General features: G+C 47.1%; 1 protein-coding gene across 8 annotated transcripts in view; it reads right to left on the reverse strand.

Annotated features, from left to right (window-relative positions):
* Positions 1-12,246, reverse strand: part of ccser1 (coiled-coil serine-rich protein 1) — a 1,481,149-nt gene that overhangs the window by 522,752 nt on the left and 946,151 nt on the right. For all 8 annotated transcript variants that reach the window (XM_072495328.1, XM_072495326.1, XM_072495327.1 and 5 more), the window contains one exon: positions 4,998-5,078. In XM_072495328.1, the coding sequence (XP_072351429.1) occupies positions 4,998-5,078 (81 nt within the window). The remainder of the gene's footprint in view (positions 1-4,997; positions 5,079-12,246) is intronic.

The raw sequence follows: 12,246 nt of genomic DNA on the forward strand, positions 1-12,246 counted from the left end.
CTGGATGCCCCCATTCGGCCAGGATGATCCACTCAAGATCCATTGTCATAGATTATCATAGATTATCATAGAATTTACAGTGCAGAAGGAGGCCATTCGGCCCATCGAGTCTGCGCCGGCTCTTGGAAAGAGCACCCTACCCAAGGTCAACACCTCCACCCTATCCCCATAACCCAGTCGCCCCACCCAACACTAAGGGCAATTTTGGACACTAAGGGCAATTTATCATGGCCAATCCACCTAACCTGCACATCTTTGGACTGTGGGAGGAAACCGGAGCACCCGGAGGAAACCCACGCACACACGGGGAGGATGTGCAGACTCCGCACAGACAGTGACCCAAGCCGGAATCGAACCTGGGACCCTGGAGCTGTGAAGCAATTGTGCTATCCACAAGGCTACCGTGCTGCCCCAAAGGTTAGGTGGGGCTCCTGGGTTACGGGGAAAAGTTGGAAGTGTCGGCTTAGGTGGGGTGCTCTTTCCAAGGGCCGGTGCAGACCTGATGGGGCGAATGGCCTCCTTCTGCACTGTACACTATGATTTTATCTTCTCCCGTTTTCCTTCCCCCTTCCCTGTTCTCATTTTACCTCTCTCCCATCCATGTCCCCCCTCCCCCCACATCTACATCTGTCACAGTTCACCCTCTGATGTTAGTTTCTCTGCTGTTTGTCATTTGGGAGAATCTTGTTTGACGAGCTATTAGCCCCTCACAGAGTCTGATTACCTATCTGTCTATCAATAAGGTTAGTTGCACACGAATGGCACATATTCTTTTGCAGAAATGGGAGTGGGAAATAAGATAGCCATGGTAACAATGGCCTCCTCAGGGGAGAACCTTTGTTTGAGGGGTAGCGAGCGAGAGAGAGAGAGAGACACACACACACAGATACAGAGACAGAGAAAGACACAGAGACAGAGAGAGACACACACATAGACAGAAAGACAGACATAAAAATCTGTTTTGAATAGATTGAAGAGAGGTCATCGAAAGCTGCCATCGAGGCAGGCTTTGGAAAAGGATTCTGAATAAATATTCCTAACAGAAGAAATGTGTTTCGTAAATGCAAGTATTGGGGCAGTACAGTGCGTAGTGGTTAACACTGCTGCCTCAAGACGCCGAGGACCCGGGTTCGATCCCTGGGTCACTGTCCGCGTGGAGTTTACACATTCTTCCTGTGTCTGCGTGGTCACACCCCCACAACACAAAAAGATGTGCAGGGAGGTGGATTGGCCACGTTAAATTGCCCCTTAATTGGAAAAAATAATTGGGTATTCTAAATTTCTTTAAAAAAAGTAAATGCAAGTATTGCCTTTGTCTGCCTTTGAAAGCTGGCATGAGAGCTGCATGTTCTGGTACAATGTTATTTAATGGGGACTAATGTGTCAAGGTTAAGAAACTACATGTAATCTGTTAGTGTTAGAGCTGAAGTAAAAGTTTAATTATTGTTTTCTTTTCTTTTGTTTTAATAAAGTTTGTTTATAAAATAACCAAGCCCTATTTCTTATATTATCACTCCTGGAACAAATCGATCTTTCCGCACCGCATTAAAACTTTAAAAGGTTATAGCATCGAGTCCTCTCTCCTCGCCACTGTGGAGAGCTGACTAGGAGTCAGGAACAACACACGTTAGTAGTCATCCTCAACTTTACGAGAAATTGATTTTTTGCTTATTTTATTACTGAGTGCAAGGGATCAAGCAAGCAATATGTGCTTTGTTGCAAACATGCACAGGAACAGCCATCCATGGTTTTTAACCTGGTATTCGTCTCCAACCAGCATGCATTCGGCAGTGACACAGTAATCTGCCAGATCGTCAACTGATCAAATCATAGTGCATTACAGAGCAGAGCAGATTTAAAACATGATTAATGTTGGCCATGGCAAAAAACATTATGCACAAGACAGAATTGTCTGAGGTGACATGAACATATTTCCTGATGATGTTTCTTTCATTAGAACTACGGAAATGAAATGAAATACAACTCACTCCGATATCTGATTTACAATCCACAGATGGCTACATTTTTTCAGAAAACACTTTAAGAATGTGTGCACAAGCTGACATATTAATAGTACCACTGAATGATTTTATAGCCATGATATTCAAGTTTTCATGCCACACTTATCTACTACAATAAATGCAGCAGTAAAACTTTAATATATACCTGAATTTACCATCCAGTCCCACTCGTCACTGTGCACCACTGAATTGGGTGTCTAAGGGGTGGGTTTCTTGCGTTTGAGAGGCAGTTGTAGTGTAGGTTTAGCTGGTGTTGTGACCCGTCCATTTATCTCACAATTTGGAGCCTTAAAATTCATCTCCATGCTCCCAAATCCCAAAAATAATTTCAATCAGGAGCCACAGCTAACGGATGGTCAATCAGTGGATGTGATACACAAACCCTGGGGGCAGAAGATGATACATCGCCTTTCAAACCCTCAGGGCCTTTCAAAGTGCTTCAAAGACAATGAATTGCTCTTCAAGTGCCACAACTGACATAAAGTATGGAAATGTGACAACCAATTTGCACGGAGAAAAAAGAACACTGAGTTAAATGACCACAAAATCCGTTTTAGCGATGTAAGTTGAATCCCTTTTCAAGTATCATCATCAAAGCTTTTCCCCAGGAGCTCAGGCGAGGCTTTTACATCGGATGCAAAACGTGACACCCCTGACAGTTCAGCACTCCCTCAGTAATGCAAGTGTCAGTCTGAATTATGTGCTTCTGTCTCTGAAGGGGCTGGAACCCACAATGTTCTGAGTTAGAAGTAATCAAACTGTCAATAAGACAGGATGTGCCAGGCTGAGTACTTAGCCCCCTACTATGCTCCCTATAAACACATGACTGCGTGGCAAGATTTGGCTCCAACTCCATCTACAAGTTTGCTGATGACACGACCCATAGTGGGTCTGAGGAACAAGGACGAGTCAGAAAATAGGAGGGAGATAGAGAACCTAGTGGAGCGGTGTAATGACAACAATCTCTCCCTCAATGCCAGAAAAACGAAAGAGCTGGTCATTGACTTCAGAAAGCCAAGTACTGTACACACACCTGTCAGCATCAATGGGGCCGAGGTGGAGATGGTTGACAGCTTCAAACTCCTCAGTGTGCACATCACCAAAAATCTGTCCGGGGCCACCCACGTTGACACTATGACCAAGAAAGCACAACAGCGCCTAAACTTCCTCAGGTAACTGAGGAAATTTGGCACGTCCACATTGACTCTTACCAACTTTTACAGATGCACCATAGAAAGCATCCTATCGGGCTGCATCACAGCCTGGTATGGCAACTGCTCGGCCCAAAACCGCAAGAAGCTTCAGAAAGTCGTGAACACCACGCAGTCCATCACACGAACCTGCCTCCCATCCATTGACTCCATCTACACCTCCCGCTGCCTGGGGAAAGCGGGCAGATTAATCAAAGACCCCTCCCACCCGGCTTACTCACTCTTCCCAAATTCTTCCATCGGGCAGGAGATACAAAAGTCTGAGAACACGCACGAACAGATTCAAAAACAGCTTCTTCCCCACTTTTACCAGACTCCTAAACGACCCTCTTATGGACTGATCTGATTAATACTACACTAGTGAATGTTTCATCCAATGTCGATGTCTATGTATTTACACTGTGTTCCTTGTGTTGCCTTATTACGTATTTTCTTTCATGTACAAATGATCTGTTTGAGCTGCACGCAGAAACATATTTTTCACTGTACCTCGGTACATGTGACAATAAACAAATCCAAATCCAATATAATCTTTTAGGATTCAGAATATTATTCGGACCAATATAGTTGCTGCTTTCATCCACATAGCCTTATGAGCAAAGACCAATGGAGAGAGCAAGGGAATGAGAACAGAAAATACTTAAGTTTGCACCTGGTGACGCCTGACCACAAAGGAGATGTTTGGGTGATTTTCCCATCAATCACCCCGGAGACCGTACAACTGTAAAAGTAACTGATTGAATGAGACACATAATTTGAACTATGGAGCATCCTCCGACCACATCTGGCCCCAAAGTTGGAGTCCTGATGTCAGACACAAAATTCTACCTCTTGCGGTTTCCAGCAGACCATTACGAATGTAGAGCTCAAAACACAAAAAAATTAAACTGCAGGCGAAAACCCGAGTAGAAGTGAAGCAGCAAAGGTTTGTCCGAGAAATGGGGCAGTGTCTCCTTGTGAAGTGCATTCAGTTCAAAAGCAGCTGGTCATGTGTGATAAGGATGCACCTGAATCACTCAACGCTGGGATAATGTAACAAATAAGTCAAAGACAGAGGGAAAGCAATTGGAAAGTAACATACTGACGCAGACGGGATGGGCTGAATGGCGCCTTCTATGCTACATCATTGCAGATAAGGTTAGGAACTGATCCTAACTCACATCGTGGTCAGGGTTTAATGATTGCTGTTATCCAGGACAGAGGTTGGTTTTGCTACAACTGGCTTCAGTATTCCTAGATGGTCTGAGAAGGAATGGATAGAGAATCAACAAGGATTGACATTGATGATGGTTATTGAATGATTTATGATGGTAAGGATCCTATTGAAAGTGGACCTTGTGTCAGTGCTGGGCTGGCTGTAACTGTGATATCTTCCTTGGTCAACTGTTTGCTAACTATTAATTACATCTGGTACATTGTAAGGAATGGGCTGTGGAACTGCATTTCACAGAGAGTCGGTGCCCGACTGTGAGGAAGAGACAACGAAAGCTGTTTATTGCTCTTTTAACCCAAGTCGTTAATTGCTTTTCATTCTACTGTCAGACAAGGACCGTAAAAAATAACCCTGGCGTATAAGCAGCCCAGTTTGGCCCATGTAGTCAAGGTTCAGTAATGCCAAAGAGACAGAATCTATGCTCACGAATAATGCATTAATCTATCCAGCAGTATGACAAGCGGCCATGTCACCCGCCCAAATGCAATTCTCTACTCATTATGCTGCCAGAAGGAGCAAGTGTTTGAAAGACACATCGCAGTTTCCACTTACAAGCTTGTCTTGAAGTTGGGAAATCAATTCGTCTTTCTCCTTCAACTGGAGCCGAAGAAGTGAGCTTTCATCTTTCGGGTCCTGAGAAAGAAAGGAAAAGAGAGAACATTCAGAATTGATGAATGATGGAGATTAAATGGAACTTGAATAATTATGTTGCGTTTAAAGGCAAGTAAACGGATGGCTGGCACCCAGGTTGGTATTGATTGACTGATCTTTCCTGGCAACCAGTATGGTCTCTTTCTGCAACGTAAAACCAAGTAAGCGATTCCTGTTGGTAACTTTTTATTCACTATCGTCTTGATCGGAGGTCAACAACAGCTGCTTATATTTATACAGAGCCTTTAAAGATAATTACACATCTCAAGGTACCTCACCGGAGCATTACAAAATAAAGTTAGACAATGAGCCAATTAAAGGATGGCCAAGTGGGTAGGTTTTAAGTTGCATCCTAAAGGAAGGAAGAGAGGTAGAGAGCTGGACAGGTTGAGGGAAGGCGTAACCAGAGCTTAGGGCCAAGGTCAAATTAAAAGGAGACAGTGTAGTCCTAATGGTAAATTGGGGCAGGGATCATACGGTGGTGTTGGGTGAGGAAGGTGGGGCGGTGGAGGGGGGAAGTGGGGGTGGGGGGGTAGTGGGACAGGTGAGGGAGGTGCAGGCAGCATCTCGAAGCCTCAGCAGAAAAGGCCCGGGAGGAACTCCTGAACTTCAGCTGAATGGGCCCCAATCAATCTCCCGTTGGACACCAGTCAGCAGGCAGAAGCTGAACTGTCACCAGGTGCTGAAGGAATGGGTCCTCGCTCTCGGATAAGCACTTGAGAGGGGGGAGCCAGGAAGGCATCGCGATCAGGCCAATAGGAGAAAGAATGCTGGAACTCAGAGGCTCAACTTTCCTTGAAGGGCCTGGATAAGCAGTCCTCTGCCTTGACAAAATAGTAATTTCATTGGATAAGTAATTAGGTCCAGAATAATACCCTGGGGACATTGGTTCAAACCCCCACTATTCCAGCTGGTGGAATTTAAACTCAATTACTGAAAAGAAAATTAAAGCCAGCGTCAGTAATGTGCAAAGTGGCCACATAGTCCTAGATGACGATAGGCTGCTTTCCCCTTTGAGGGGGAGAGTTGACTGTGGTGATTTAACCTGAGGATCACCACATCTCAGGTGAGGGGCAAGGTTGAGGAAGCGGGGTCTTCGTGAATGACCTCAGCTGACACGGGAATTGAACCCATGCTGTTGGCCTCGCTCTGCATCACAAACCTGTCCAGCACTCTGAGCTAAACAAGCCCCCAGCGTCAGTAATGGGGACCGTCAAATCTCATCTGGTTCACAAATGCCCTTTAAGGAAGGAAATTTGCTTTCCTCATCTGGTCTGGCCCACGGGACTCCAGACACACACAATTGTGGTTGGCTCTCAACTGTTCTCTGAAAGAACCTAGCAAGCCAATCAGTTCAAGGGCAGTTAGGGCAGAACAACAAACATTGGCCTTGACAGGAATGCCCACATCCTGTGGAAGAATTGTTAAAAAGGCCCCACCAAGAATAAATCATAGAGCTCCTACAGTGCAGAAGGAGGCCATTTCGCCCATCAAGCCTACACCAGCCCTTCAAAAGAGCACTCTACCCAGGTCAACAGCCCTGTCCATCCCCGATAATGCATAACCTAATGATGCATGATCAATGACCACTAAAGCGAGGTTGTAGTCCAACTGAAGGCTTTAATAAGCTAGATGTTTCACCCAGCAACTCAGGTACAGAAAGAAGGCTGCTGGGGCGGCACGGGCTCTTACACCCCGCCTTGCAGGGCGGAGCTACCATACAGCTTGACCAATCGGGAACATACAATATCTACCAGGTACCGTAATACCTCTACACAGACAACCACATTCACCCCCTGTTAAAAAAAGAGTCCGGCGGGGGGGTGGTGGCTTGATATTACAACATGGCAACGTGGTAGAAATTATAGTTATGGAGGTACCGTAATACCTCCGTACAGCGTTTCGTAACTATTTACAGATTCACAATTAACTATATACTTTAAAATGAAGCAATCAGTCGATTGGGGGCCCTGATCATCCTCTGTTATCACTGAAGCTTTGGTGGTGACGCCGGTGGAGGCTCGGGCGTCTGTGACTCCGGGAGCGTGGCCTCGATCTCTGTGGCAGCTTTAACATCCCTAGACGGCGCTGGTGGGGAAAACGGTTGACCTGGGAAGGGAGCATCTGTGGGGTGCGTCGGTGGGTGGGGGAGCCTAGACGGGGCCGACGGAAGGACCGATCCTCCTGTAAGGCGCCCCGGTGGAGGGGAGGGTGGGACTGGTGGCTAGGGTGTGCGTGGGGCTCCGGTGGGTGCCAGGTATCGTAGGGAGACCGTATCTTGTTGGCCATCGGGGTACGCCACGAAGGCTTACTGGGGGTTAGCATGGAGCAGATGGACCCTCTCAACCAACGGGTCCAACTTGTGCGCCCGCACGTGCTTTCGAAGCAGGATGGGTCCGGGTGCTGCCAGCCAGGTCGGGAGCGAGGTCCCAGAGGAGGACTTCCTGGGGAAGATAAGGAGACGTTTGTGAGGTGTCTGGTTGGTTGTGGTACAAAGCAGTGACCAGATGGAGTGGAGGGCATCCGGGAGAACTTCCTGCCAGAGGGAGACTGGGAGGTTCCTGGGCTGTAGGGCCAGTAGGACGGTCTTCCAGACCGTTCCGTTCTCCCTCTCTACCTGTCCGTTACCCCGGGGGTTGTAATTGGTCATCCTGCTCAAGGCGATGCCCTTTTATACCCTGCCTTGCAGGGCGGAGCTGACATACAGCTTGACCAATAGGAAACATACAATATCTACCAATGGTATTCCAGCATTACCAGGAACCGTAATATCGCTACACAGACTACCACACCTAATCTGCACATCCCTGGGCACTAAGGGGAAATGTATCATGGCCAATACACCTAACTCGCACATCTGTGAACAGTGGGATAAACCGGAGCACCCGGAGGAAATCCACGCAGTCACAGGGAGAATGTGCAAACTCCACACAGACGGTGACCCAAGGCCTGAATTGAACCTGGGTCCCTGATGCTGTGTTTTAAAGTTTTAAAAAAGGTAAAGCAGCCATGTCTGGACGTAATCCTGACTACTCACTGCTAGTTTCACTTTTCCGCACAGCTCTCGAGTTTAAATATCAGTGTTCACCAGAGCACAATCTGCAAACGTGGTGGATGGCCCATTCGCCCGCACAACACAAGTTGGAACCTGCACTGGCATATCCACAGGGTGGTATCCAATGGGGTATTTTAACTGCCCATTGAGCCAATTTCTGCCAGTCGGGCAGGATTAAAACCACACTCTATGTCACTGAAGGAAATGTCAAGGCTCACTCAGCAAGCTGTTCGTGGGGGTTGAGAACACTGATTGCAACATTATTTGCTCTGAATCAAATGGAAACCATACCAAGGTGGGTGTTTGCATTCTGTGAGTGCTCCGAGGGTTGGATAAAGTACATCATTATCTTCAACATTTTATCATTACTAAAAGTAAAATCATTACTCCATTAGCACTTCCATGTTCCGAACAAAATCTACCTAAGCTTTTCCAGTACATGAGTGCGCTGGAGATGATCTTGGATATTAAACCGCATTTCCCTGATGGTACTTGGAAATATCTATCATTTCTACATGAACTCATTTGAAACACATTGCAGTGGAGATGCAGCTGCAAACTAACACGGATCAGATGGTAAAATAATGGCATACACTGAGCAGTCTCAAATAGGGGAGTGCTTCCTGAGTGAAAAAGTGAAAGTCAAAATCGCTTATTGTCACAAGTAGGCTTCAAATGAACTTACTGTGAAAAGCCCCTAGTCGCCACATTCCAGCGCCTGTTCGGGGAGGCTGTTACGGGAATTAAACCGTGCTGTTGGCCTGCCTTGGTCTGCTATCAAAGCCAGCGATTTAGCCCTGTGCTAAACAGCCTCATGTCGGCAGGTTGATAATAGAGAGGGGACAAAGCAATGCAGTCACAAGAGTGCTGCGCCGTCATCAAAGAGCTTGAAAAGTCTCAGGCATTCAAAGTAAAGTGCCAGAGTTCACAACGTGACAAGCTAATAAAAGTGAAGCATGTATGTGTAAGATTTACATACACTATACAGAAAAGATACCATAGGAAAAGGCTATTTGGCCCAACTGGTCGACCCTGAAGCTTATGCTTCACAATTCCACCCACCTTGCTAACCTTTGCTCTAGGAAGTCTGTCCCGCGATCATGTATTGGTTTCACTTTAGCTTTTGAGCAGAGTGCCCACCCAGTCAGCTCTGCTGCCGGTGTCTTCAAGCCTTATGTTTTTGTGTAAATGTTCCCATCTGCCTGAAGTTTGAATAAATGATACAAATGTGTTTACTCAATCCCCGATGAACAACTGGTGCTTTTTATTTCATTATAAAAATGCAACACTAGGGCAGCACGGTGGCACAGTGGTTAGCACTGGGACTACGGCACCTGGGACCCGGGTTGGAATCCCGGCCCTGGGTCACTGTCCATGTGGAATTTGTACATTCTCCCCGTGTCTGCGTGGGTTTCACCCCCACAACCCAAAGATGTGCTGGTTAGGTGGATTGGACATGCTAAATTGCCCAAAAATTGGGGGGGGGGAAATTATTGGGTACTCTAAAATTTAATTGAAAAAAAAAACGCAACACTGCCCCAATGAATGATCAGAAGTTTTCTTTTTATTTATTTTTTTAATTTTCACCTAATTCATTTTTTCCAATTAAGGGGCAATTTAACGTGGCCAATCCACCTATCCTGCACATCTTTGGGTTGTGGGGATGAAACCCACGCAGACACGGGGAGAATGTGCAAACTCCACACGGACAGTGACCCAAGGCCGGGATCGAACCTGGATCTTCAGCGCCGTGAGACAGCAGTGCTAACCACTGCGCCGTGCTGCCCCGAGGTTTTCTTTTAAAAGCGGCATTATTTAATTTCTATTTTCAAGTTGCGGCACCCCTCCACCCCAGAAGCATTTGGGCGTCTGTCCCCCTCCCCCCCCGCCCCTCCCACCCCGCACCGCACCAAAGGGAAGTCCCCCCCCCACCCAATGAGGGTCCCCCTGTGAAAGAGTGCTTGCACCTGGCACTGCCAGGTTGAGACTGCCAAGTTATCACAGCAGGGGGCAGTGTCCACGCCCCTCACCACCCGGGGGCTATACTGACCTGTGCTCTCCCGGCATGGTCATCACGACAGGTTTTTGTTTTTGAAAACCAGCAGTGATTCGCGTCTGCGTGATGTCACACTGAAGGGTGGGAAAATACGTTGAGTAGGGGCGTCAAGCCCGCTAATGACATTATAGTGTATGAAAAACAGGCCAGCTTCATTCCTGGGCGTGAACCTATTGCATCATCAAACGGGGAAGTGCGGAAACCAAAATCTCAGCTGGCGCACATCCCATTTTGGGCCTCTCGCGAGATTTAGTGGCCATTACGGGACTAAACATCCTTTGGGGCTTTCTCAAACATGAGCAACTCTGGTGGCATTTTGTTTTAAATTTAACAGCTCCCATAAATCTACTAATTCCCAGTTAATTTAAAAGTGTATTTAACAGGTTAAGTGTGGCTGCTTGGCTGAAGCCTTAAAAGACAGATAATAAGGTGAGATTATTTCTTTACAGGAAAAGTAGGAACCACTGATTATAAATAGTGCTTCCATAAAAGGTTTGTAGCAGCAGCCGATAGGTTAAGGTTAGTTATTATTTCTTGTTGCCCAAGTTAACTAAATGAAATAGGTACTGTTACATTACTGCTGCTATTGTCTTATCATTTAATGCTCAGTCCATTCATTTGTCAATGAAACCTTAATTGGAAGACTAATGTGCTTCTAAAATCAAGGAGGATCACTGGGCAGCAGGTGATAACATAATTTGGCACCTAAGTAGACTGAAACAATCCCTCGTCTCTACAAATTGACCTGAATGTAATGACCAGGTAGAGATCTGGTGGAGCAGGTACTGTGCCAGAAGCTCTGGGTTCAAGTCATGGAGGGTGCATTCATAATGTGGACACACAGGTTGACCACCAGCCTGTAAATCCTTCCAATGCACCTAATGGCAGGCGTTAAGAGTGGGCACATCCGCTTCTGTGGCCCTCCCGTCTTCCCCGTTTTCTCTGTTCCTGTGGACGTTAAGTTTGTTAACGTTTCCCTGCCTCCCCCTCCCCCTCCCTGGCTCTCCTCTATTGTTCCATCTCTTCCCTCTACCCCCCCCCCCCCTCCCTGGCTCTCCTCTATTGTTCCATCTCTTCCCTCTACCCCCCCCCCCTCCTCTACCCCCCCCCCCCTCCCCTCCCCCCCCCCCCCCCGTGGCTCGCCTTTCCTTCCTCTTAGATTTAGCTGCCCCCCCCCCCCCCTTCCCGGTCTATCTCTCCCTCTCATGCTTTGGCTACTCTCCCCTGTTTCCTGGCTACCTGGCTAGTCTTCTGCTTGTTTGTTGGCACAAACAGGTCTCGGAACAATTGGGTGATTGGCTCCCACGTTCTGTGGAGGAAGTGCGCAGAAGCGAAACGCGACGCCAACGGCAGCGAACTCCGTCTGGGAGAAGCAAGGGACGACAACACCACGAACAGATGCCTACCTATGTGTGTAAATAATTTTCCCAAGTGTACAGAGCTGCTGCTGTTGAGCGGGGGGCATAATGCCGTCCGATGGCTTCTCAGGGAAAATTAAAACATCAGCAGCAGCAGCAGCGACCCGTAGGGGAGTGGGGGTGAGTGCTCCGTTGGGAGGGTGTGGGAAGACTGAGACGCGTGGGGTCGCGTCTAGTCAATTGCTATTGTATATTCTCTTTTTACACTCTGTTAATGTTCACTCTATTTTGCTATGTTAGGATTATTACTATGTATTATGAAAAACTTCGCAAAACTTTAATTTAAAAAAAATATATTTTTTAAAAGTGGGCACATAAACTGGTCAGTCATACTGCAGAAGGCAATGGCAAAACCACCACAGTATTTTGCCAAGCAGAATCATGGGCCAGTCCAATGGCAGTCCATGGTGGCCAACACCCTCTTAGGGCTTGGCAGCTGGAGGAGGAGGAGGAGGAGGATCGGCAAGTTGACACTCTCCAGGACGAAGGGAACTTGTGCTCAACTACAAAAAAGCGTCTAGGAAACAAGCCAGAGCAGTGGGATAAATGCAAATGCAAATTACTGTGAAAAGCCCCAAGTCGCCACATTCCGGCGCCTGTTCGGGAAGGCTGGGTACGGGA

This window comes from Scyliorhinus torazame, chromosome 3 (genome assembly GCF_047496885.1).
Source record: "Scyliorhinus torazame isolate Kashiwa2021f chromosome 3, sScyTor2.1, whole genome shotgun sequence".
NCBI lineage: Eukaryota > Metazoa > Chordata > Chondrichthyes > Carcharhiniformes > Scyliorhinidae > Scyliorhinus > Scyliorhinus torazame.